We start from the raw sequence: 27,841 nt of genomic DNA, 5'->3' as shown, positions 1-27,841 counted from the left end.
CCAGTGTGCAGCGTGGACCAGTGTGCTGCTCTCAGCGTGGAGCTGCTCTCAGCATGGAGCTGCTCTCAGCGTGGAGCTGGCCTGCAGCCTACCTAACTTGGTAGAAAGCGGCAATCCCAGTCCCACAGAAGAATCTGTTTCAAGTGTCAACGGTGCCGAGTGGTGCTGGGAAAGGATGATCTGCAAGAATTTGATGACCTGAGCAACATTCCCTATAAGAGACATTTAACATACCCAAAGCACAGCAGAGATGAGAATGACTGCCAATGGCATCACATGCCTTCGTAAAAATAATAAAACTTTCTTACCATTTTGTGATATTAGTGGAAAGTCACCTTTGTTACAAAATCAAAGCATCTTAATGAGCAAACAAGACCATCCATGTCAGTGAGCAAAACCAGTCAAACAAGAAACACAGAAGCCGGGCGGTGGTGGCGCACGCCTTTAATCCCAGCACTCGGGAGGCAGAGGCAGGCGGATCTCTGTGAGTTCGAGGCCAGGCTGGACCGACAGCCTCCAAAACAATCAGAGAAACCCTGTCTGGTAAAACAAAAAAAAAAACAAAAAAAAAAAAAAAAAAAAAAAAAAAAAAAAAGAAACACAGAGAAAGTCCCTCCTTCTCTCCCACTCCCCCCTCAAATTTTGCTGGGATTAAGCCCAAATTTTCACACCACACTAGGCAAGCACACTGTACCACTGAGATATGCCCACACTCCCTGGAGGGAAACTTACTGGATGTTTTACTCCCCCAAATCCATGAGATTTGATCTGACTAATACTTCACCTTCTTAAAAGACATGGGTACCTCCCACCCTTTCTGAAGCTGCAGTGATAGTGTCAATAACCATCTGCTCGCTACAAGGGATGCTGAGCCTCCTTTTGAGGCAGGTTTTGAAGACTGAGGAAGAGACAACAGACAGAATATCTTAAAAAATGGATTAGATCCAGGGGTGGCGCATGCTTATAACCATAGTACAGGGTAGGTGAATGAAGGGAATCCAACAGCTCAGTGCAGTCTACAGCAAGATGTCTCTTCCCCTGCAAGTCAAGCAAAGAACTAAAATACAAAAAAACCGTATTGACCATCATCATAAAAAGGTAGATATGTGGGAGAGAATGAAAATACCAGGGTTGAAGATACAAGAAGTTAAAAAGCTGGTATCCTGGCCTTAATAAACACACAAAATAATCTAGCTTAGGTAAAAATTGAGGGAATTTAAAAACTGGATAGGTAGCACTGACTGATGGTAAAATGTCTTATCTTTCTGACCACAGATGAAAGAGTTATCAGCACAGCATGTCTCAGGAAAGCGCTATCTGCCAGAGACAGGATTGGCTGGGTCAGCCACAGCCCTATCTTTCTCTATGGGACAAAGATCTGATAGAGGAACTCTAAAAACATAGTCTCCAATTTTTAAAAGAAAACAGGGACTTAGGTCCAAGAGAATAAAATTCCTACCTACTGCTGACCCCAGCTAATAATAAATCAGATTTTCTTTTAAAAAATCCCAGGAAAACCACATTTTTATTTCTTTATGCATGTATCATGAGACATTTGCTTAGGAAGGGAGAGCAGACTTGAGAGAGGACGGTTGGGGTCAGAAAACAGCAAGTTGCTTCCCTTTCTATGGCTCCACTAAAAGCCATGACTGTACACACCTCCTAACACCTCTGCCCTTGTCCATCCATCAAAATAGCAACAATACTGCCTTCCCAAGTCCATACAGCGAATGCACATGTGAAAATGACCTGTAAATTAGGAAACAGAGGAACAAGTTCAACAAGGTAAACTTTAGGGTGTGGATAAATATTCTTCAGGTTCCGTTGACATTTGTTTGCCAAGGAACTCATAATTAATCCCAAGGTTAAAAAATTATTCAATGGCCATTTATGTTAACTTGATCTCTGCTGGACTGTTACTGACCATGGAAACGCCATCCTATGCTTCTGTAGGGAACATTTATTCTAGATGCAGTACTAGAACTCACAATGTTCTGCAGCCAGGCATCATGAGAGAAAGCAACAGAAGTGTACTTATATTTTAATTTAAGGAGACTGATAAACAATAATATTATCTTCTACTAACAGTCTTAAAATATATAAAGAAAAGTGGCCTGGGAAAGAGAAGTCTTCTCGGTGGGATACATGTAATTTCATTTTGTTGCTTTATTGCGGAGTGAAGTGAGATATATGAAATAAGATTAATAACAAAACACACTTTCTCTCCAGAGGATCAGACTGCTACGCAGGTTAAAATTTTCATTAATTATTTATAGTTGTCATGAACATTGTCACAGGCTGTCATTCATAATATTTATTAGAAAACCCTTCTCTAGGCTGAGAGGTGGCTCAGTCATTACAGATGAGGCGTACAAGCAGAGGTAGAAGAAGAGCCCCTCCTTCCTCCCAGATGAGTGAAGTGTGTCCTCCTACTGAGAGCTTATGAATCCCACCTATTTTCTCCTGGAGGCAAAGGGAAAGGAGATTTGTTTTTTACCTTTAAGTGGAAAAAAAAAACTCACTATTTAAGTATGTGTACCTTGCCTCTTCTCTTTTCTGTTTGTTGCTGTTTTGTTTTTAAATCCAGGCACATTTGACTATATGGCTTTATATGGAACTAAAAAGCTAACACCTTCAGGCTTAGAGAAAATGAAGAAGTGAATGACAGTCCTAACATGTGTGCGCGCGCGCACACACACACACACACACACACATACACACAAATGTGGAGGGAGACAGACAGACAGACAGAGGGAGGGAGGGAGGGAGGGAGGGAGGGAGAGAGAGAGAGAGAGAGAGAGAGAGAGAGAGAGAGAGAGAGAGAGAGAGAGAGAGAGAGAGAGAGAGAGAGAGAATTTTGGTTTTTCATGGCAGGGTTTCTCTGTGTAGCTCTGGCTGTCCTGGAACTCACTCTGTAGACCAGACTGGCATTGAACTCAGAGATCTGCCTGCTACTGCCTCCCAAATGCTGGAATTAAAGACATGCTCCAATACATCTGGCCACAAGAAGGCAGATTTTTAAACAACTAACTGTAATTGAAAAGCCAAATAAAATAGTGAGTGTGTTATTAGAGCTTAGATGAGGTCATCAATTCTGACAGGTGGCATCAGGGAAAATATTCGGAAAACACGCATTCAAATAATGCCACCAAGACAGTTACTAAGGCAGCGAGGTGGGGCTGCAGTCCCAGGTTGAAGAAGTAGAGTCCTGAAACGCATGTCAGTAGTTACATTCTGATCTGATCTGTATTTTGTCCTTTTAAGCTGCTGACTTTAATCAAACCCAACACTCTTTCAGGCTGTAATGTAAAAGAGTTCATCTACATTTTGTGGATATTTTGGGGGGCCTGAGTCTATCTGTAGACACACGCTAAAGGTTCTTTCCTAAGAGGGAGAACAATGGCCTAAGTGGCAGGGTTTGAATTTATATTTAGAAACATAAAGCCTGAACATTCTTGACTAAGGCCACAGTAAGCAGAGAGTGAGAAAACTTACAGATACTAACAATTATGAAATTCATTCAATAAGACAGTAAGTTAACCCTTGTTTGGTAAAGTACATAAGACATTGCTATAGGAGATGAGGAAATTTAGGAAGTCCTGTTTCTTCCCTGGGCTTACTGTACAGGAGAAGCATTTTTTGCATACCAAAATCCAACAATGCCATCTCTCCTTTACTAGTAAAAATAACTTTTAGGGATGTTTGCAAAGTAAATTATCTTTCAGGGGATTTTTCTCCAATGCTATAACTAGTTATTACAGGATTTATTTTCACTCTAGGTTTCTCAAGGATGTAGCACAAATAATTAAATTTACAATCTCCACAGAATGTATTTAATCAGATCTAAAGATAAAGGGAAGACTTACAAGGAATTACTAAAGGAAAAGGAAGCCAATTGCAAATAACAGTCAAGATCAAATCATAAATAGGAAATAGTATTTTTAAATAAAATTAACATCATAAAATGCATGGCTAAATTACAAAGATGAAATTTTTATGCTTCTTATGCTTTTATGAGCTCTTATCTTTCTTTTTAAACTATAAAGATGTGGAGGTTTTCAGATATGCTTGCTTAGGGATAAAACAAAATAAGAAAGGCTACTATGTTGATTGAGCCATGCACTTAATTCATAACAGAGAATAAAGGAAATGCTAGTACATAGCACATTCCAGTGAAAAGAAGAAGAAAATAAAAGGTTAATCAATTCAATTTGGATTAGCTGAGGGCACTTCTCCCTAACTGTTGAATCTTGGTGGTGTTAAGCATCTAGGATTAGATAACGGTATACAGATTCTTTTATGTTGGAGATGACTCAGGAAACAGAGTCAAGGGTCCTCTCTGCATTCCTAATGGACACTTTAGCCTCCAGTCAAGTGAATACGATTTTCTGTTTTAGGACGTGTATGTGTAGTCTTCTATTTTCTGTATGTTTGTGAAAAAAGAGAATAACAAGAATGATTTTTGTATGTATTTCTAACACACTATTCATACTTTAAAATTCTTACCAGTCTCTGTTTTTGTAGCTCTTCTCTGAGGATTCTATCTTCTGGTAACACATCACATAACAAGAAATAGTTGTCTTGTTCTTCTGCAGAGAGATTAGGACAATAAGTGAGAAGACTTTTTCTTTTTTTACCCAGGAATATTTACTTCTTTAAAAATGTGTGGACATTAGCCGGGCGGTGGTGGCGCACACCTTTAATCCCAGCACTCAGGAGGCAGAGGCAGGCGGATCTCTGTGAGTTCGAGGCCGGGCTAGACTGATAGCCTCCAAAACAATACAGAGAAACCCTGACTCTAAAAAAAAAAAAAAAAAAAAAATGTGTGGACATGAAGCAGTGGAGATGGTTCAGTCAGTTCAGTCTCTAATTATCACAACTGGTGGGCTACAGGCTTAGTCAAAGACTCTCCCTCAAAAATAAGGTAAAAAGTAGCAGAGGGTAATGTTGGTTTGTGGATTACACTGTATGTGTGTGTATGCGCACGCCCATTACTATCTGGTACAGAGTTCTGATGTAGATTTATTCAAGTAAAGTAAAATAAAAACACTAGCTTATTTTCAGCTATCATGCAAGTGAGAGCAAGTATAATTTAAGAGAGGGAGATTATTTGCGTGAGTTTTTGATTTATGTGGATAATTAAGACATGCACTTACCAAATGGAGCTGTGGAATTGATTCTTATCACACTGCAAAAATCTGTGATGGGCTGTTCAGTGAACCTTTTCCTCCAATATAAAATGTACCTAGGAAACGATATTTCGAAGGATGATGAGACTCAATATACAACTCTTAAAATGATAGGATCATATAAGAATGTCTAATTACCCCCGCACTAAAAAGCAGATGCTAACTGAAACTGTTAGAGAATGTGTGAAGAGAAAAGCAGTGCAGCATTGCAGATATATGAGATATGTATTTAATAAGACCAAACTACCCTGCAAAGTCATGGGAACGATTAAGCCACACAACAGGTACATGAGACAGTTAAAATGCGTTTCTTTTGTTTGTTTGCTTGAAACAGGCGCTCATATAGCCCAGAATAGCCTTGAACATGCTATGTTGTTGAGGCTAGCTTTGAATTCCTGAGCTTTGGGCCTTCACCTTCTAAATTCTAGGATTATGGGCAAGTGCTACCACACGTGGTGAAGGTGAATTATTTTATTGGTAATGAAGTTTTCTAATAACTTATAGTTTACATTTAAAATGTAAGGACTAGGGGTTAGAGCAGTTTGAGCATTGTATGCTCCTCCAGAGGATCCCACTTTGAGTCCCAGGACCCACATGGTGCCTCACAAGCATCTGTAACTCCAGTCATGGGCTATGATGCTCTCTCCTGGCCTCTGCAGGCACCAGGCAGGTTTGTGGTCCACAGACACACATGTAGGTAAAACATCCATACATATAAAAATAAAAATAAAAAAATCTAAGAAAATGTCAGGATTAAAATAGGCCATGACACCCAAGGAGATGAAGAGATCGTGTGGTCATCTTTAGCAAAGTGAGATATCAGCATACCGTCAACATCTGCATAATTAGACAGAACATCTAAATGCCCACACTGTGCCTAAAATAAATGAAATGTGGCCTTTGGAAAATCAGCTGAGCTAACATTTTATATTTAATGAGCAGAGTTAGAAGTAGCATATGGGCTAAACTTAAAAGCGAATCAGAACCCAGCCCTGTAGATGTGCTGCAAGACCAAGTAAAACGACACGGTTCAATCAAGCCGCTCCTCCTTGGTGTATTTATTGTAACAAGATGAATTATAGAGCTGTCTCCTACACCAAAGGGCACCACCAGGAGAATGTGGTCTCCATGAGGAAAAAGAAAATGGGAAGATTGACCCTATAGTTGACAGTTTATTGGAATACACAAATTACAGATAAGAAAAGCAAATTACACCAAAGAACCAAAGCTTCATAAAAAAGATTGAATTTATTGAAATACTGGAAGAACATAGAAAGGGTAGGGATTTGGACATTTCAAATGGTTTGATATACATCTGGTGATGGTCTGCCAGAGTAGGCTCAAAGTCAATGATGCAAGAATGTGTCGAAGTCCTTGGAGACCTCTACAGGGATTCTCTAGCCAGCAACTCCCCATATCTGGTTTCCTTTTACTCTTCTTTTAGCATATTTTCAATGTCATCCTGTCTGGAGACAAGATGAGTGGATTAGAAAGAGTCTATTGAGAGAGGTCTGAGAAAGGGAACCATGATGTGAACTGGTCAACAGACAAACATGGATGATGACAGGAAGACCGAGACACACAGGAAAAGAATCCAATGAGTGACAGCAAGACAGAACTGCGTATCTAGCTCCTGTTCCTCATGTGTAGCTACCCTGGCGATCTTAAAGTGGAAAAGGAGAAGCATTCCTTGCAGAATGGTCCTGACTTCATCCACAGATCAGAAAACGACAATGGTACACTGTAGCTCAGCTAGAATTACAAAGACTGCACATATGGCCAACTCAGTGGCTTCCATATGCCTTAGGTGCAGAAGGGACAGCGTATCCCTCCAGGAAGATAATAAGAGAAATGTATCTACAAAAAGATAAAGCACTGTTTTCTTGGCCAGCTTTCAGCACTTTTCATTCCTTGGTATTATACACAGTTCTCTCTATTAGTTAACTAGCTTGTCCTGGAAAAGAGGGGGTGGGAGAGAGGGGGAAAAAAAAAGATGCTCAGGGCTTGGCAGGTGGCTCAGTCAGTACAATATTTGTCACACAGACTAAAACTGTGCACCTGACCAAATCTGTAAACCTCGGTGCTAGAGGGGGTGGTGGGTGCATGGACACACAGATACCTGGAGCTTACTGACCGGCTATCTAGCTGAGTCAATGAGCTCCACGTTCACTGAGAGACCCTGTCTCAAAAGACGAGGTGGAGACCAACGGGCAGAGACACCTCATGTTGACTTTTGGCCTCCACACAACGTGAATGCACACACACTTGTACACAAACAAGTACCTAACACACAGACACTGAGACAGACACACATAAATCCGTGCGCACACACACACAGGGAAGAGGCTGGGGAATGTTACACTTAGCTCACCTACCCTTGCAAAGTGGTGACATGGATAAAAGAATATGGTAGAACCTGTGTTAGAGATGCCAAGAACTTTTACAAGAATTCTTTATCCAAACCAAAATGTAAAGATATTTGTGTTCGTGAATACACAAATCCATACATGGCAGGACGGGTGCCTGAGGTAACTGACTTTTCGAGAGAGCAGCACGAATCACCATGCAATCTAATGCACAAATGCACGCTCCATAGCACACTGGCCACAGCAAACACAGCTTCAATTGCTACATATATTTTAGGCCAAGCTTACATCTGAGCTTTTAACTAGCACTAAGGGGTACCCATTTACATATTTTCTTGTGGTTATTACAGGTACTCAGAGAAATTGTATTCAACTGACGAACAGTTTAATGTCAGCAGATGGCCCAGCCCCAATTAGAACATATTTTTCAGTTATATGACTAAGTAGCACTTCTTGTCTTCATTTTTCCTACTTTTCTAGTTTATTCAAAGTTAGTTATAGCTACTTAATATATGAAGGCTGTTATGAAATGTGTAGTAAGAATTCTTTATTGAAATGACATTCATGGTAGCATTTCAACACTTTATTAAAAAGCCATAAAAATAATTGGTAAGTCATCAGCAAATACTTTTGTTGAAGAGAATTTCAAATCCTATCCCATGGAACTCTTTCTCATTCTAGAAAATCTTTGTAGTGCATCTCACCTGCTTTGGCTTGCACTGTAGTTTGTACACACACTGATAAGGGTATGAAGGGTTGGAATAGGGTTGTTATCCAGGTAGCAATGAATGAATGGAATGCAGAAAATTACAGTTAACATTTATCTTCTGGCACAATTTTATCTACCAAAGAAAGCCAGAAAATAGCTCACTCTAAATAACCTTTCAGTGGTCTCAAAGGGGAGATTTTCAGGGTTTTTTTGTTTTATTTCCTCTGCCCAAGGAAGTTTTATACTTACTATGTTTCAATAAAGAATGCCAAGTATGTTGAATATGAGAAGTTATTGCTTACTTTTTATAACACACAAGGTAAGGCTGGAGTGGTGATGCATCTTTGTAATAAAGCAAGCCTATCTCATTTCTTTTCTTTAAAACCTTTGTGACTTGTGCATAGAAGATTTTCTCCATGAGGAGTGAATCCATCTGTGTCAACCAAAGCTCTTCAGTGCTGTCACCGCCCCAGCCCTCTATAGTTTCTTTTCTGAAGGCTGGAGTGAGCTACACCATGTTGAGAAGACTCTAACTTAACTGATCACAGTTAATTACTGTCCCATTAAATTATATGAGGTTATTCACAGAAGACTGGATATATAAAAAATGTTCTTTAAGGAAACAAGAGTGTTCTTGGTTATTCCAAATTAATCTTTTTTACTTCCTGAGAGTGAAAATTCTATTTAATTAGAGGGGCATCTGGCAAGAAAAGAACTAAAATTCTACATTTAAATTACATGGTAACTCTATATTTTAGAAAGTACTTACATTTGATGAAAAAGCATGCATTTCACTGTTTTGCTACACTTAGTGATCGTTCTCAACATTTATTTATTGATTTCTAAGCCCTGAGAGCGAGTTAAGTAACTTGATTGTTCTGCCCGAATATGGGCCATAAGATTAATGCCAACTATGAGATTAATAAGTATAAATAATGTCACTTTATTATACATAAACACAAAAGAGAAAAGACAAATCTTGATCTAAACATTCCTCAGATTTTAAGAGCAGAAGAGAAACAAAGTCTTAACACTTCTCAGCTACCTTTCATAGATGTTTTTCACCCTGCAGTTTACAAGGAATAATTTTTGTATATATGATATAAGAGCAAACAAGTCATTTTATAACAAAGAGAAGCTGAGTAAACTAGACACAACATTTAAGTCCTGTCATAGTTACTTAGAGAAGAAGAGACTTGGAAGATGTCTAGCTTAAGAAGTATCTTTGAGAGCGCCAAAACGACAATTTATGCTGGAGAGGATGTGGTGAAAGGGGGGCACTCCTCCATTGCTGGTGGGAGTGCCAACTGGTTCAGCCACTTTGGAAATCAGCATGGAGATTCCTTAGAAAAATGGGAATAAACCTACCACAAGACCCAGCAACTCCACTCTTAGGCATATATCCAAAAGATGCCCATTCATACAAAAGGATGTCTGTTCCACTATGTTCATAGCAGCATTATTTGTAATAGCCAGAACTTGGAAGCAACCTAGATGTCCCTCACCCGAAGAGTGGATAGAGAAAATGTGGTACATCTACACAATGGAATACTATTCAGCAGAAAAAAGTAATGGAATCATGAGATTTGCAGGCAAATGGATGACACTAGAAGAAACCATCCTGAGTGAGGTAACACAGTCACAAAAAGAGAAACATGGCATGTACTCTCTCATATATGGATTTTAGACATAGATCTGGGGACTGCCAACCTACAATCCCATGGCCAGAGAGTCTGGGAAACAGAACCTTCATTCAGTGGCTGATGGAAGAAGAGGCAGACTCCATGGCTAAGCACTGAGCTGAACTCAAGAAAGCCAGTAACAGAGAGGGAGGACTGATGACCAAAGGGATTAAGACTGGGCTGGTTTAACCCCCAGAAACAGCTGACCTGACAAGAGTTAACTCTTGAATCCCAGGCTGATGCCTGGGAAGCCAGCATGGGACTGATCAAGACCCCCTGACTGGGGGTGTCATTGAGGAGGCCTAGGTAATCTATTGAGCCTTGGGCAGCAGATCAGTACCCATCCCAAGTATACACATGGACTTTGGACTCCCATCCAACAATGTTAGATGCACTCTCACCCTGAACTCTTGGGGAAGGGTCTAGGCCCTGCCCTGGATGAAATGACAGACTATGGACACCCCCATGGAGGGCCTCACCCTCCCTGGGGAAATGAGGGGATAATGGGGGGGGGTTGGGGGGAGGACACGGGAGGAGGGGAGGGAAAGGGAGAGGGACCTGGAACTGACTTGTGAAGCAACCTTGTTTCTAATCTAAATTAAAACTTAAAAAAAGAAGTATCTTTGAACAGACTTGAAGACATCCTGAGAAAAAGTATTACATTTACCAAAGCTCCCATCAAAGTTTAGTAAAAACTGACCATACATGGTGGACATAGGATCCACGTGTACACAGCAGCATATATCCACAGTTGGGAAGGCCAACAGAAACGAGAACAGCTGGATCCTCCCACAGGGGTGCTGGCTATTCCAACTTAAACAAACTGACTTTCTAAAAGTCTAGATACAGTAGAAACGTGACTGAGATTTAAAAATAAATGATTATTACTTTCAGACTACTATGAAGACCTACTGAAAACTGAAGCTATCGCTGCAAGACTGCAGTGTTATCCCTAATCACAAGACAAATAAGTCTGGCTCTCATATGTCAGATACACAGCATGCAAAGGCAGGTTCTACTCCCCCTTGACAGACATTGACCTGCTTGCTGTACGCCACAAGGCTAAGAGGCTCCTAGGACAAATTCCTGCCCAGCCTTGCCTGTTTCCATAGTCTTTTCCACTGCTAATACACTGCCTGCTGCTTTAGAAGGCCCACGGCAAGAATGAGGTTGCTTCCTGGCAATGGCCTTGGGTGGCCTGAGAGACAGTCTGCACTGGTATTACAATGCTGAGGCTACTCGCTACTTTCCAATGAAATGGAACCTTTCCATAGACTCCAGGTTTTATGCTCTTGGCCATGACCCAAGTCAGCAACTACTATGAGGTCCTCTCAGTAGAAAATATATAACATGTTTTAATTAATCATGATTTACGTGATCATCAATAAAAGATTGAAATTAAAAAAAATCTAAAGAAACCCCCCTGATCATGATCTTCCATATCTGTGTAGGATAGACCATCCTCCAGTCAAGAATGAATTTAACTCTTTTATAGGTAAAACCAAAACTTACCTTGGGAAATCTGCAACCAGCTTCACATCAGCTATGACAATCTTATGCTCAATAATCATGTGCTTCAAAAGTTTGTCTTGTTCAGCTACGGGAAAATGTTCTTCGCAGAAAATGCAAGGCACAGATGGAGGTCCTTCTGAAGCGGTGCAGCCACCTGGACTTTCTGGCAGGGAAAGCGGCTCCAGGATACAATCTTTACTGTCTGGGAGAGGGACAAAAGAAGAAGACAGAACACTGAAACCAACCCTGGCTCTTTAGGTGGATGATTTCTCATCTCCTGCAATGGAAAGGGGTCTGAAGGCATTTTACAGATTTCAAAAAAAAAAAAAAATACACAGCACCAGAGAGAATCTTGCTGTCATTTTGAACAAAGCTACAGCCATACTGCAAAAGAACTTGGGAGCCGAGCTCTTTGCTTGAATGGGGGAAAACCCATTTGTTGAAGTCCTGCTGAAGTGTTTTCTTCCTGGGTCCTGGCCAGTGGCTGCAATTCAGAGTAGTTGCGAGTGGGAATGTTGACAGCCGGGCTGGGACCCTAAGTGACCACACGACTTAGTCAGCCGTCACACAGCTCGTGCCAGGCTCTTTCTAATGTATCTGAAAACTTGCTTATTTCTAATCACACGCCATGTACAAAGAACACATTCCCTGCACTGGCTGGGAGCATATGTGCTAGGTGGCCGAGGTAGCAATCTCCATGTCATGTCTGTCATTTGCTCACTACACAGTCACGTATCACAAGTAAGGCTTTGATGAGCTGAGTGTTAGACACTCGCTATACACAGTAAACATTTCCTTTTTCTTACACCACTCACAGTGTCTTCACGAGCTTTAGTGTCTCTCTGTCTCTGATTTCAGGGCACCAGGAACTCTCTTTAGCCGGCCAGGGTGGAACTCTGGCCTGCCATTTCATTCCAGTTCTTAAGCAGGCAGTAGCAGGGAATGGGAACTAGGGTCCAGACTCTGCATTTGCTAAAGGAAAGGAACTTTCTTCACAGAGAGAGATAAATGCCGGGCCTGGTGCTGCAGGCCAGGAACAGCTGGTTGGCAGGCTGAGCAGGAGGATCTCAAGTTCAAATCTTGCTGGGACTATAAAGCGAGTTCAAGACCAGCCTGGGCAACTTAATGAGATCCTGCCTCAAAATAAAAGGTAAAGCGAGGACTGGAGTTAGTTTAGTGATGGAGAGCTTGCTTAACATGTGAGCATACTGTCAATTCCCATGTTTTTTTTTTTTTTTTAACAAAAAAAGGCTATTCTGCAGATGAACTTTGGAATTGGGTTAATACCAATATTTTCTTGTTACATTTTATTTCTTATTTTTATTCTCACTTTGTCATTTAAGCATTTAATTAAGTAATATTAACTCAGTCACTGGTACACCTTTGAGCATGGGCTAAGAATCAGCTAAATCACACAGATGGAAACATTCATCCACCACTTAACAAACACCACTGAGTGTCTACGGTTGCGGCTCACTACGTCTGTGCAGTACTGCATGGTACAAGTCTTCTCAAGATGGCGCACAGTTTGCTAAAAGGTTAAAAGGACAACGATGGTGACAGAGGACATTCAGGGAAAGCCTGGACGAGGATGGCTCAGAACAGGTGGAGAGGGAAGTGTCCCACAGGAGAATTTTGGTGTGCTGCTCTCACACGCTCTGGTCATATTCAAGTCTCCTAACTAAAACTGCTTATATGCTCATAAAATTCAGTCTTAGAACTAAAAAGGGTATCAAGTAAACACAGCACTAGGAGAGCATCTAAAACATGCAAGTACTTTAGAAGTACTATTAATGAAACTGTTGTTAGCACTCCTCTGCCGGCCAAGGACAACAAAGGCAGCAGATCCGGTGGGTACCAGTCAATGCCGGAACTGGCCAAGTGCTGGGAATAAGAACTGTTCAGCACACACTCTGAAAGAAGACTATTACCACCCCATCTCAGTGCTCAGGGAGCACCAAGGGAGAGGGCCAAAGGGGCGGGAGAGCTGGAGGACGGGGCAGAGTGCTGAGACACGCAGTCTTCTGGACACCACATGGCTGCTGGATGTTGAAAAGGGGCAGCTGTGACTACCCACAGAGATCAAGCAGGTCAGCACCGTGGCATGGATGAGGTCTCACAGGGCCCCACCCCAGCTACGGAGCTGCTGGTGGGAGGACAAGTCAGTTCTCTTCAGGGGTGTGGCCCACGGTAGATGGTCTCACACCTACTAGGGCAGCACGAATGGGCCTTAGTGAGTTATTAGAGAACAAGAGGAGGAGGGCATGGAGTTGAGAGGCACGCTGGGAGTGGTTCTGAGTTGGGAGTGGAAAAGGAGATTAAGGATGAGTATGATCAAGATATATTGCACACATGTATGGAACTGTCAATGGATATGTCCTTTATTAAGAAAACAGCTATCTTAAGTAAAGGTAATGTTAGTAAACATCACTAGACAGATACATAACAACGAGCCACCTGACACTCTTCTCCCAAAATCCGACTGAAATATCTGCAAATTCCTTTGTCTGACCGGAGCAAACAAGCAAAGGGAGACAGCACCCATCACCACCAGCAGGAACGGAATGGGAATTTCCCACTGGCAGGTCAGCAGCAGTGCGCTAGGGCATCTCCTCAATCCTAGCATGCCATTTGCTAAGTTATTATAATCCCATCTTCCACATGAGGGAATGGAGACCGGAAAAGCTAAGAGTAATGTTTTATGAACACAGTTCAGCCTGAACTCAAATGCATTATTTAGCTCCCAGTACCCAAAGGCATTTTCCAACTTGAATTCTTCATGAACACCTACACCCAGTGCTGTTTGGAACATGTATGTATTTAGAGCCACTTTCTGTGCATTCTCGAGTGTCCTGATGCCACCTCGCCTGGCAGATTTTGTACCATGCTCAGTATCCCAGATTTGCTTCCATGAGTGTTCTTATTTTTCCCCCAGATTTCCTGTAGACTCTGTTCTTCTGTGGTTCCTTTATATGGCTAATGTCCAGCTTTTCTTTTCCTCAAATTATTCCTGAGTGAACAGACACAAAACTCACATATACAGAAACCTGTCATGGCAAAGGAACAGACTGTAATCATGGATGTGAAAATTTTATGTCTGATGAACCTGCGGTTTAGGAATTATTGAATATGGGAACTGGAGTTATATATTTCAGAAAAAAATGATTCAACAGAACCTTTAAATATGATTTTTTTCCTCTCTCTGATTCTCTAGTCACTTAGTGCCTTGCTAACATGGTAACAGCATTGTCATCTGGAATAATTCATTTACCTATTTGTCTGCTCTTTGCCCCTTCGAATGGTGGATCTGGGAAGTCCTTGACACCAAACAGATCTGATGTCCACCTGACTAACACCCTCATTGGGTGTAGCTTCTTTTCAAATGTTACGTACTTTACCCATAAGGGTTTACTCCATCAAATCCTCATGATAACTCTAATAAAGGGCTTCCATTTTGATCCTATCTTATAAATGATGAAACTGAGAGGCAATTTGAGCTAGTGCTGTTAGCTGTTTCCTGGTAGAGAGAGGATCTAGCCCTACACTCTGGCTGGAGCACACACATCTTTATGTGACACTACAGGGTAAGTAAGAGCTTTCCTTAGACTAGACAGAGGCTCTGCCACACATCATTACTTATTTACTACTCTAGAGGTTTTTTTTTTTAAACCATTTTTAACATCCTAACAAATGGATTTATTATCACATTGTCATACACGTCATTTCACTTTGTTCATGTTCACCCTTCTTCCCCACACCCTGCCCAAGCTCCCACCCCACTCTGATGTCGTAAACTGGGAAGAGAAAGCTGGGAAGAGGCAAGTCTCACGATGGGGAGACCAACTGGAAGATTAGCACAGGTTTCTAAGTCTGGGAGCTTGTGGGGCAGCAACATCAGCAGTGGCTAGAACCTATCAGTTCTTGTTCACTGACTGGCCACTGAGAGCGAAGGAAAGAGAGAATAGGAAGAGAGAGGGAGTATACCACCCTCTTTATAGACTGCACTGGCTAGTTCTATTCAACTTGACACAGGCTAGAATCATCAGAGAGGAGGGAGCTCAATTGGGAAACTGTCTCCTCAACATCCAGCTGTAAGGCATTTTCTTAATCAGTGATGGATGAGCTAGGGCCCAGCCCATTGTGGGCGGGGCCACCCCTGGGCTGCTGGTCCTGGGTTCTATGATAGAGGAGTCTGAGCAAGTCATGAAAAAGCAAGCCAGTACGCAGCGCCCCTCCATGGCCTGTGCATCAGCTCCTGCCTCCAGGCTCCTCCCTGTTTGAGCTCGTGTCCTGGCATCCTTCACAATGATGGACTACGATGTGGAAGGGTACGCCCGATAAACCCTTTCCTCCCCAGCTTGCTTTAGGTCATAGTGCGTCACTGCAGCAACAGAAACCCTAACTAAGACAAGGAGCCTGTATAAAACAGGAGCCCTAGTCAACGACTTTGATCCCAACACAAAGGGAGTGGTTGTTAGGGTAGGGTGGGTAGTACGATATCAGATGTTACATGTTCCTCTTATGGTTGGTAAACATGAAGCAGAAACTGGTACTCCACGCGATGGATTTGAACCCTAGTCCTGTTTGTCAGCCTCTGCTCTCCAAAGTTCCCCTCTGGGCTTGGCCTACTCCATCTCTTCAAGTATCACTGCTGGAATCAATTATTGACACATGTATCTATCTCTACTACTATGTTAGTCTGGGAACTCAAGGTCAAGGCTTATTTTTATATGTCTTGTGTAGATTACAGAGGCTGGAACAAAGCTGGTATTTGACAAATGTCTGTTAAATGGAGACATGAAAGAATGAACAGGCCAGAGGTCCTTTGAACTAGAGCTCTAATGGTAAGTTTCTAGGAAAGTCCCAGTTTAGGAAACACCTGTGCCTGTCTTTAGTGGGATTTTCCTGCCTGGAATTACGGGTAGACCAGCTGTATTTTCAGTGCTATCTTTATTTAGTGCTGGGGCCTTGGCATAAAAGGCACAAGGACAACTAGTAATGATTAAAAATTGAAATGATATCTAAGCTAGAAGTGCACATTAGCCAGTGTAACAGTTATAACTTACCTGCTTTTATTTTTGTCTTTTTGTGGAGACAGGGTCACCTTAGCTAGCTCAGGTTGACCTCGACCCCTTGCCTAGCCTTGATAAGGTTACATTTCATTGGAACGGAACTTGTAAGTATTCTTCATGGAAGGAAGGGCACTTCACAGCAAAGAACAAGTGGCATTTGGAATTCCACTCCATAACGGAAGTTTATGTGGAACAGACCTAGGTCCTGACTACAGGCTTCGGTTTAGAGATGTCTTTTTCTTTTCGGTGCCGGGACTCAAACCGAGGGCCTGTTGTGCTAGAGATCTTCATAAATGCTGGTTTCAAGTTCTGAGTTTACATGGAGGAAGAGCGGTGTTAGTGAGTAGTAACCCCTACTCTCCCCGCTGGGAACCAACAACTCAGCATTAGCAACGTGAATATCTTGAGCTCAGGAGCACATGTGGGCATCTTCAACACCTGAGAAGGCTACAGACTAGGTGACAAGCTACAAGACAGTCTATTTTTTCCCAGAGTGCTATCAAATGCTAAGTGCTGGGTCAGTAGCTGTCATTCCCTTACAATGTCTGACAGCTTGTTTATTTCCAGCAGTAATGAGTACTAGGTCTACATTTTACAGCACAGTGAAAGACAATAGTTACAGAAATATACAACCCATTGCAGCAGTGGCTTTGAACCCTAAAAACAGAAGGAAGATCTGTAAGTCCAGTGTCTTTCAGCCAAAAGCATTTCATAGATTCCGCTTTGGCCCCATATTTTCTTCTCCATTTATGGTACAAATTAATGAGCTGTATGCTTTAGTTCTCACTTGAGCATCAACTGTTCAGATGAACTACATGAAAAAAAAACACAGAAACAAGGCCTCCATCTTAGGAAGCTGAAATTTGAGGAGATCCTATGCTAATTTCACTGCTTCTAGGATAAGATCGCCGAAATGTCAAATGATTACTCTCTGATAGTGTTTCCTCAAGCTGAACGCGAATGTGAATCACCTCACATTTTGTTAAAACAGTCTGATTCAGCAGCTATGGCGGCTACAGAAATATGTCATTCAGTTCTCCTTCCACAAGAGAAATCCAAGGGCTACACTCTGAAATGTCATTTGCAACAGTCTACAACTAGGGGCTAACATCTGACACATGTAAGAAGCCCCTCAACCAAAAACCAAAACAGAACAAAACCAGATGGAAAAGCCAGTCAAAGGACTTGAGCAGACTCTTTTTCCAAAGAAGATAAATAGTCAACAGGTATACGAAGAGTAAGATAAGATTTTAAAAACTTGCTATGTGATGGCCACTAGAAATACGGTTTGAAGATTCCAGAAAACATTAAAAATTGATTACTCACAGGACCCCTGTCTTACTGCATGTGCTTATTTATCCCAAAGAAGAAAGCAGGACCTCAAAGACATCTGTGTTCTTCCTATGCTCGCTGAAGTGTTAAACATAATAACAAAGAGGTAGAAATAACTGAGGGAGGGATGGATAAACCAAGTGAACAGTCTCTAAAAAAGGAGTTTATTTGGGGTCTGTGAGACTGCTTAGATAGTAAGGGCACTGTTGCCAAGCCTGATAACTTGAGTTTGAGTTTGTCCCCTGGGACCCACATTGTAGGAGGAGAAAACCAGCTCCCACAAAATGTCTTCTGTGCTGAAGTTGGGGTTAAAGGCACACAAGTGATTTGTATTCTCTGGGGTTATGAGTTCAATGTGAAACTGTATTTAAGATTATGTACATGTGGGGCTGGAGAGATGGCTCAGAGGTTAAGAACACTGGCTGCTCTTCCAGAGGTCCTGGGTTCAATTCCCAGCACCCACATGGTGGCTCACAACCCCTTAATGAGATCTGGCACCCACTTCTGATTTGCAGGCATGTATACACACAGAATGCTGTATACAAAATAAATAAATCTTTAAAAAAAGATTATATACATGTGAACTTTACTCGAAAGGCCTTTCCTAAATGATTGTGGGGAACTACAAAAAGTTGAATAATCATTAATCTTATTTCTTAATTATATTTTCTTTTACTAGTCCCACCGCTTTTACTTGTATGTGTGACCAGTGTTATGTTAGCACCTTACTGCCATTTTTATTTATAATGTGCACATGAACATTAGTGTTTGTTAGTTTTTCATTGCTATAATGAGAGAAGCACAAAGGAACACAGATTTATTTTACAGACTGATGGACTTGACCCTTTAATTTTGTTCCTTAAGGCTGTGATGAAAGCAACTTAACCCAGGTGAAAGCAACTTAAAGGAGAAAAGATTTCTTTGGTTTACATTTGGGTTACAGCCCATCACTGCAGGGAAGCCAAAAGTATGTGGCCTAGAGTCTGGTCTTGTGATATTTTGGTGAAGAAAGTGGTTGCTATTTGCCCTTGTCTGAAGATTCTGCCTGAGGCTAAAGTGAAGAGTTTTATATTAATTCTGTTGGCAAAAGAAATCTTAAAACAGCCTAGCATAGACTCTCTTGTGTGGACATTAGTGGCAATGCTCATGACCATTTATAATGAAAAGGAACAAGCTGAGCAAGGTATATTACAGAAAGTAAATTTTGAGGAGAAAAAGAGCACCAGGAAGTGGAATGGAGCTAAACCCTGTGTTCAAGGAGATGAACAGAGTAAGAAATGGAATATAGGCAGTCATAATCTCAAGGCAAGATCCCACCCAGTTAAATTCCCCACTTGTAAAAAGGAACTAAAGAAAAGCTTAGAGTCGGGTGTAGTGGAGAACACCTTTAATCCCAGCACTGGGAAGGCACAGACTGGTGGATTTCTGAGTTTGAGGCCAGCCCGGTCTACAGATCAAGTTTTAGGACATTCACGCTTGGGCAGTGAAGGACAGAAAGTTTAGGCAAACACAAAAATTTGTGGTAACAGAACTTCTGCACTTTGTATTTGAGACTGTGCTCTTCAATTTCCAGCCTCAGTTCCAGCACTGCTTTTTGATTTTGATTTTTACATGTGATTATAGTTAGGAAATTGTATGAATCTCGGAAGAGATTTGAACTGAAAAACTGTTGAGACTGTGATAGACTATGGGGACTTTTGAAGTTGGACCAAATGCATTTTGCATTATAATACTGTTATTGTTACAAGCTTATGGGGACAGGGGAATGTGGTAGTTTGAAGTAATTAGCCCCCATAATCTCATAAGGAGTGGCTATATTAGGAGGTGTGGCTTTGTTGGACTGGGTGTGGCCTTGTTGAAGGAAACATGTCACTGTGTGGGTGGGCTTTGAGCTCCGGATACTGTCCAGTGTCTCAGCTGACTTCCTATTGCCTACAAGATGCAGGACTCTCAGCTTCAGCACCATGTGTGCCTGCACGCTGCCATGCTCCCCACCATGATAATAATGGACTTAACCTCTGAAACTGTAAGCGAGCCACCCTCAGTTAAATGCTTTCCTTTATAAGAGCTTCCGTGGTCATGGTGTCTCTAGGGCAGGAATGAAAACTTTAACTAGGACAGGAATGAGTGCTGCCTATGTTATCAATGCAAGAATAACAACATGAAAGGGGTAGCTGTTGGAAACCATAGAAACCCAGAACATTTTAAAGGAAATAAGCCCTAGGAAGCGAAACGGTTAGAAACAAACCCTCTTTTATAATATGGTAAGCATGTAAGCCATATACCCTTTCTACTGCTAAAACATACATGTGAATAAGTATATTCATTTCCCTGGAAGTAAGTTCTCCCACTGGAATGCTTATTGTCAACAAGAGATTTCAATTCCAAAAGTAGATGAAGGACCGTACTATACATTATAAAATCACATTAAATATTCTTCCATGTCTAAGACATTTCTTCTGCTGCTCCTACTGTAACTTTTAAAAATACTTCCAAGCATTTACATTAAGATTATCATTCTTACTTTAATAAGGCCAGCACCAGGGATGCAGAGGTACTAAGAGGAATTTAAGGCTAGATGTGTGGGACATTTTAAGACATTATGGGTACTGAGTTCTTAGTTATTACCTTACATTTCTTCTGCTTCTATTAATTAATTTAAAATAGGTCTTATTTAGTCATGGTTGGCCTTGAACTCCTAATCCTCCTGCCTTCACTTCCAAAGTAATAAGCCTGAGCTACAACACCTGCTTTTTTTTCTTTTTTGGGGGGGATCTCCCCTTTATTAGTAGAATGCAGAGTGAGTTTTCAATGGTAAAACTGTGTACAAACAACAACAAGTTTGATGCTAAAATCTTAACCTTAAAAGTAAATAAAATCTCAATCTTAACTAATGACATTTCATTAATCATAAAACCTTATGGCCAACAATGCTAATGCTAGAGGGTCACAGTAACAGAAGGCACTGGGAGGCAAAGGCGTTGGGACTAGAATGGAACAAAAAAAACCATGGTGGCTGCTCTTATTTTTTCAGCTCTGATAAGAGGAAGGGCGAAAAGGAAGAGGTAAGTCTTATGGGTCAGAAAATCTGATTGGTTAACTGGCCCATCTTATGCATGCCTTCTAAGCAAGTGCAGTCCTAGCAGGGACTGCATCCATCCACAGAGGGCATGGATAGCAGTATTCAATTGATTTAACTTGACAGGAAATTACTTTAGAATTACTAGTCTGCTCAATATTTTAATAAAATGGGCTGGCAGTTAGAAAATTGTAAATTACCTATTTGATACTCTTTTAAGTATAATTAGTGGTTTTGATAGAATCATAAATTTTTGAGTCATGGGACTAATATATCCCTATTTGCAATATTAAATGACTAAGTCATATTTTTACTTCAGTGCTAGTGTTTTGATTCATTAATATGAATAACTCTTTCTACAAAGAGTTGTTTTATAAAAACAGTAAAGGATTAATTTTCAGGCACTAAAAAATCCTAAGATTAATAATTAATAGATTTTCAAAAGTTCTTCATATTACTTATTTAAGTTGTTGGAGGACATCTGGGAAATTCGATCTCTATATAAGATATCTCTCTATGGGAACCATGCATTAGCTCCTTGGAAGAATTCACTTTTGTCTTTCTGCTAAGAAGATACTTCGTTTTATTGCTGACTGTGAATTTCTCTGGCTTGTCCTAAACACATTCATAATTTAGAATTAGACCAAGTTCTGCTTTCAAATAAATATCTATGTTGAGTATATTCTTCACTTAGAGAAAAACCATAGGCTATATTCTCTATTCTTTAGGCGAACACTTTTTACCATCTTATTCAGCAAATGCCATACCAAGTTTAAATTAAGAAAAGGCACACCAATTCTTTTGACCTGTTATTGAGAGTCAGTAACGAATAATTCAGTCTGGCTTCTTTAGAAGGTAGCCTGTAACCACCGAAGCTGGGCTAGCACATGAGCATGTTTGCTGGACTATTCCACGTTGGCTATATCTGCTGATGGTCTGCCCTAAGGGTTCAATTGCTGACACTAACTATAATAATAAAGCAGCTTTATAAGAGGAAGGCTTTAAAAGCTTCCACAACAAAAAATTATAAATTATCTTAGTCTTGGTATTTTGAAATAAAAAACTTAAAGTTGTAGTTGATATTCAACATATTACCACAATGTAATATATGTTTCTCTCAAAAACAACACTTCTGGCAAAGGCTGTGCTAGACCTTAAGGAGCAATGCAAATACCAGAGTAGGATTGCCATCTGGGAATCTGTGTTTCCCAGCAGGCAGGCTGCTCATGGCCCCATCCAAACAACTTAAATACTCAAAACCACTGTAACTGGGATGGAAAGGGATCCTGGCAGTGGGGAGCCAAAGAATACTACAAAGTCCATAAGCAAAGCAGCTCACAGCCCTGATTCCAGGGAACGGTTTCCCCTGTGTAACAACTCTAGTCCAGCAGGAAAGGGTTTCCCCAGTGCAATTACAGTTCTTTTCTGCTCCAGTGGCAGTTGTTAATGCTCTGCTCTACTCCACTCATGCAGAAAAAAGATCTCATCCAAACCTCGTTCAAGAGATTTATTGGGAGGGAAGAAAGGGCAGCTCCCAACTAATAGGCACAGGACTTATATAGGCTTCTTAGGGGCAGATTTTTTTTTTTCAGGGAGAAGATTTTCAGGGTGGGAATTGGTTAGATTTCAATCCCTGAGCTTGGACAAGCCCAGACATTGGCAGGATTTCAAGCTCAAGGATTGGTTGGTTTTCCTGCTCAGGGATTGGTTGGCTTTCATGCTGAGTTTGTCAGGGACGGAGTGTTTTTCTTTGGCTCTGGCTTCAAGGTCAGGTTACGTTTTTTAGGCTCTGGTTTCAGGACCACAGTGTGTTTCTTTGGTTGACCCTTTTACCCTACACTAATGGTAGAACAAGTTAGGCATAGCCCAGCAAATGAGACATCTACTGGACAAGTGTTTTGGTCTTTATGGCATTTAAACAAGTCCCTTTTCTTCAAGTTACTTAGACCCATTAGGATTTGGGCTGTTTTTACACAAATATAGTTCTCAACAATTTATTAAAGCATTTTTAAATGGTTAAGAGTCAGTCATGTTCAGAAAACTAAAAACATTTTCTATCATGTGTTTGCAGTGAAGTTCAGTCATAAACCCTATCTTTGTGACACATAATTTTCTAGAAGTTTGCTATCACAAATTCTATCCCCATGACAACATACCTGACTTAACAGAAAGACCCCTTGACCGCCTGGGGATGTAACTCACTTGGTAGAGCTCTTGTGTAGGCTGTACCAGGTACTATATTTGAACTTCAGCACTCTATTAACTAGGCACTGAGGATGCACGCAGTAATCTATGCACTTTGGAAATGGAGGCAGAAAGATATTCAAGGTAGTCATAGGCTACACAGGGATTTCCAGATCAGCCTGGGATAGACGAGATCCTGCCTAAAAATAAGAAAGACAGCAAAAGCTGGAGAAGTAAAATGATGCCGGACAACATACACAACATGTAACAGAGTTCAGCTTTGCCATTTCAGTGGCTACCTTTTATAGCCAACACTACAAAAATGAACCCCCAAAATGAAGTGAATTTTATTTTTGAAGAATAGGTGTTTTAGCCAGCTTGCATGGCACATTCTGTAAATGACTCATATGACAATAAGCACTGACTTTTGCCAACAGTTAATCAGACTAGCAACCTTACTAAAAATGACACTCTAATGAATACCTTTAGTCATTTTGATTTTCAGGCAGTGACTCAACTGCTATGGTCTACAGGAATCAGCTCAGGAGTTTTTAAAACATGCTGTTTTTTCATGCAGAGATTCTAATGCAGTTTCTCTAGGGTAGCAGGGACATGTTTATTGCCAAGCCACAAGCCACTGTTCTAATAAAAACCTATTATGATCAATTACATGACTCTATAAGTTCGCATAAGAAGATAAACCTTTGTAGATAACAGCAAAAAATAGTCTTTTTGGAGAAAATGAATTTTATTTTAGAAGCAATATTTTGTGATGAATAAAATTGTATCTTACAGGCAGTAAACTGTCTAAAGGAAGATTTTATAAAATGTAAATCATCCTTATTGATATTGCTCCTTAAGTGTAAGTCGGCTTTACATACGCTGGATACGCAAAAGACCTCTGAGAAACTCTTGTAAATTCTAGGGAGTCCTTCCTTAAGGCAAACTGGAGCCTCAGGAACTGCTGTCCCCTTATACCATTAATCTACCAATGGCAGCTGAGCGTGTAGTGAGACATGGGAAGGACATCACTTCCCTGGGTTTAAAGACACCCAATCGAGAGAGAGCTATACTTTTTGGACCAGATACTTAATTTAGATAAAACTGCCTCCAAAGACCTATGCTCTGAAGATGGGAATATGAAGGATATAAAATCTTACCTGGACGGACACGCAACTCAGGTTAACTGTTTACTTTTTATTAGGATGGCTCTGTCACAAGGGCCCACCGATTCTTAGAGAGCTGTCATTTATCCTATTTCCTTCATAAGGTCTCTAATTTAGTGTGTGATTTTTCAGAACGCAAAGGTTTCCAAGAATGCACATGCAGTATTAGTGCTTGAACACCCGGATCTAACAAAGCATTTTTAGGGTATGACACACGGGGATGGACGAAGTATCTTTTGGTGATTTCTGATAGCATGACTCAGCTTTTAGACTACACAAAGTCTTTGATTCTGCGAGAGGGTGGGTTAGGAACTGGGGTCTCCCATAAACTGTTAGTGGGGGAAGGAAAAATCAAAGCCCACGTTAGGGATGGGAGGCTCTGTTCCTCTTTAGGGAAGTGTCAGGACAGTCCTTGCTGCATGAAGCAATGGCCACCCTGCCCAGGGACTGGCCGGCCTCACTGTTGTTGCACAAACAAGTCATCAAGGGCGCTTTCTCCCTCTCCACGCAGCTCCAGTTCCTTTCCGTTTATACCGTGACAAAATGACATTTGGGTACCAAAACATTCTTTATAACAGACTTCACTATGGTCATTTACCACTCCCCAGTCCAGATACATCACTGCCATACAGTGAGAATACAAACACCAGCTGCATGAAGAGAAAGCAGCTTTACTCAAGATTTGTCATGGGCAAGTCTTGGAGATGCAGACACCGGAAGAGAAACAGTCCTAAAAGTGAGAGAGTCCCCTGAAAATCTAGCACTGGCCGGACCTCATGGTGGCTCGTGGGGACTGCACTAAGGGCAGCAGTTCTGGGAAGGTGACCACGTCTTCCTCTTTCCTAGGGGTGGTCAGCTGGCCAGAACCCTGGCCTGTTCCACTGGATTAACCCTTAGAGGACACAGGGAAGAACTCTACCCAGAGGTAGATTCTATTCTGTACCAAAATGCCCATGACTGATATTCGAATTTACTAAGTGGGTATCAGTGAAAGTCAGTCAGATATTTACATAAACAACACAAAACAAGACAGACACTAAATATCTGCGAAAAACTGAGGATGAATAAAAATAAGCAAACAAAGGAACGATTGTGTGCACTGGTAAAATATAGGGAACTATGGTTTTGATGTTTCACTATAGAGACCTTTCTTAGGTATTTATCATGATTTTCCTTCTAGCATGGACTTTGATTTAGGATATGCAGAAGAAACTGAGGAAGACGAGTCTGAAAGCATGTTTCCTTCACTCCTCAGGTAGTAAAACAATGCCCAGTCTGCAGTGGTTTCAAGCCATCCCATGTTGGGCAGAAAAATGGAAACACAAGACAAGCAACAGAGTGGAGCCTGGCAGGAAGGCCAGTTCCTATAGTCCTGGTTACTCGGAAGATGGCTGAGTCTAGGGCTTCAAGGTCACAAATAACATGCAAGTAAGTCCTATGACTTTTTAGTTTGAAAAAAGGAAAACTCAAAACCCTCAGCAACTAAGCAGTACATGCATAGACATGTGGCATGTATGTTTTCCTCCTAAAGCTTTGAAAATGAGTTTTCTTCTTTGAAATCCAGCTTTCATTCCTTTCTATTTCTTATGTTTTCACACACAGCCCATTTCTCTGGTCAGTTAGGTAAGGGCTGTGCCTTCAGTGAGCGGTTATATTCCTTGATGGATACGACTTATAGGAAAACTAAATGCAATAACGTAGCAAATTATCGTGAAATACATTTGAATCCCCAGGATGGGCATTTGAAATTCTCTATGCTCATTTACATGGGTCTTAGACTAGGTCAGAGCTCAAAGCTTAGCTGTCCTCAGCAGAGGAAAAGCTGAGTTCCTGTGCCGAGAACTTGAGTCACCCAGGGACACATTCAGGAAGTCTAGGGATAGACTTCCGGCTGAGCAGCTCTGGGGGACCAGGGTCTCAGAGCCCCTTTAAGTGTCAATAATAGAGGGTTTACCTCTCTATTTTCAGTGTGCTGCCTCCAAAACCTCCCGCTCATCTCCAGCCCTCTCATTTCCTAGTAAAGGGAGAAGATACGTTAACAGAACTGAAAACTAGATGGGGAGAAAATGAAGGGGACTGGCAGAAGACCCACAAAGAAAAGAAACGATGATTGGTAAACACCAGGCAAAGGTTAGCAGCTACTAGATTGTTCGTTTTGTTTTCTTCCCTCTTTATACCCCAGTCTCTTCATACCTCCAACAGATTCAACAAAGCTTTCAAACAGAATGTGCTTATTTTAAAAAAGATACTAAAATCAAAGCATATGAGGGAAATATTTGATAAAACTGAAAGAAAATACTGACAAAGACTAGATTAGCATCAGCTCTGAAGGGCTTGGGAATGTAGCTTAGTGATTGTGTTCCCACCTAGCACACTCAAGGCCCCGGGCTCCTTTCTGTTCCCAGCACACACATGGCCCCGGGTTCCGTTCCCAGCACACACAAGGCCCCGGGTTCCGTTCCCAGCACACACAAGGCCCCCGGGTTCCGTTCCCAGCACACACAAGGCCCCGGGTTCCGTTCCCAGCACACACAAGGCCCCGGGTTCCGTTCCCAGCACACAGAAGGCCCCGGGTTCCGTTCCCAGCACACAGAAGGCCCCCGGGTTCCCTTCCCAGCACACACAAGGCCCCGGGTTCTGTTCCCAGCACACACAAGGCCCCGGGTTCCGTTCCCAGCACACACAAGGCCCCGGGTTCCGTTCCCAGCACACAGAAGGCCCCGGGTTCCGTTCCCGGCACACGCAAGGCCCCTGGGTTCCGTTCCCGGCACACGCAAGGCCCCGGGTTCCGTTCCCAGAACACAGAAGGCCCCGGGTTCCGTTCCCAGCACACACAAGGCCCCGGGTTCCGTTCCCAGCACACACAAGGCCCCGGGTTCCGTTCCCAGCACACACAAGGCCCCGGGTTCCATTCCCAGCACACAGAAGGCCCCGGGTTCCGTTCCCAGCACACACAAGGCCCCGGGTTCCGTTCCCAGCACACGCAAGGCCCCGGGTTCCGTTCCCAGCACACACAAGGCCCCGGGTTCCGTTCCCAGCACACACAAGGCCCCGGGTTCTGTTCCCAGCACACGCAAGGCCCCCGGGTTCCGTTCCCAGCACACACAAGGCCCCGGGTTCCGTTCCCAGCACACACAAGGCCCCGGGTTCTGTTCCCAGCACACACAAGGCCCCGGGTTCCGTTCCCAGCACACGCAAGGCCCCGGGTTCTGTTCCCAGCACACAGAAGGCCCCGGGTTCCGTTCCCAGCACACACAAGGCCCCGGGTTCTGTTCCCAGCACACAGAAGGCCCCGGGTTCCGTTCCCAGCACACAGAAGGCCCCGGGTTCCGTTCCCAGCACACAGAAGGCCCCGGGTTCCGTTCCCAGCACATGCAAGGCCCCCGGGTTCCGTTCCCAGCACACACAAGGCCCCCGGGTTCCGTTCCTAGCACACAGAAGGCCCTGGGTTCCATTCTGTTCCTAGCACGGGAACTTGACATGAAGTCTCCAGAAAAGAAGCTGCACTGTGTTAGGCCGACTAGTTGGAATTGCTGTGGTTGTGTAGAAC

At 42.1% G+C, this 27,841-nt stretch overlaps 1 protein-coding gene across 1 annotated transcript in view; it reads right to left on the bottom strand.

Annotated features, from left to right (window-relative positions):
• Positions 1–27,841, bottom strand: part of Znf277 (zinc finger protein 277) — a 109,922-nt gene that overhangs the window by 38,051 nt on the left and 44,030 nt on the right. Inside the window, exons 2-4 of the mRNA XM_013117845.3 lie at positions 11,459–11,660; positions 5,157–5,245; positions 4,507–4,589 (exon numbers count right to left, since the gene is read on the bottom strand). Coding sequence (XP_012973299.1) covers positions 4,507–4,589; positions 5,157–5,245; positions 11,459–11,660 — 374 coding nt within the window. The remainder of the gene's footprint in view (positions 1–4,506; positions 4,590–5,156; positions 5,246–11,458; positions 11,661–27,841) is intronic.

This window comes from Mesocricetus auratus, unplaced genomic scaffold (assembly GCF_017639785.1).
Source record: "Mesocricetus auratus isolate SY011 unplaced genomic scaffold, BCM_Maur_2.0 Super-Scaffold_15014, whole genome shotgun sequence".
NCBI lineage: Eukaryota > Metazoa > Chordata > Mammalia > Rodentia > Cricetidae > Mesocricetus > Mesocricetus auratus.
The sequence above is the reverse complement of the archived record's forward strand: the minus strand, read 5'-3'. Positions and strand labels throughout refer to the sequence as shown.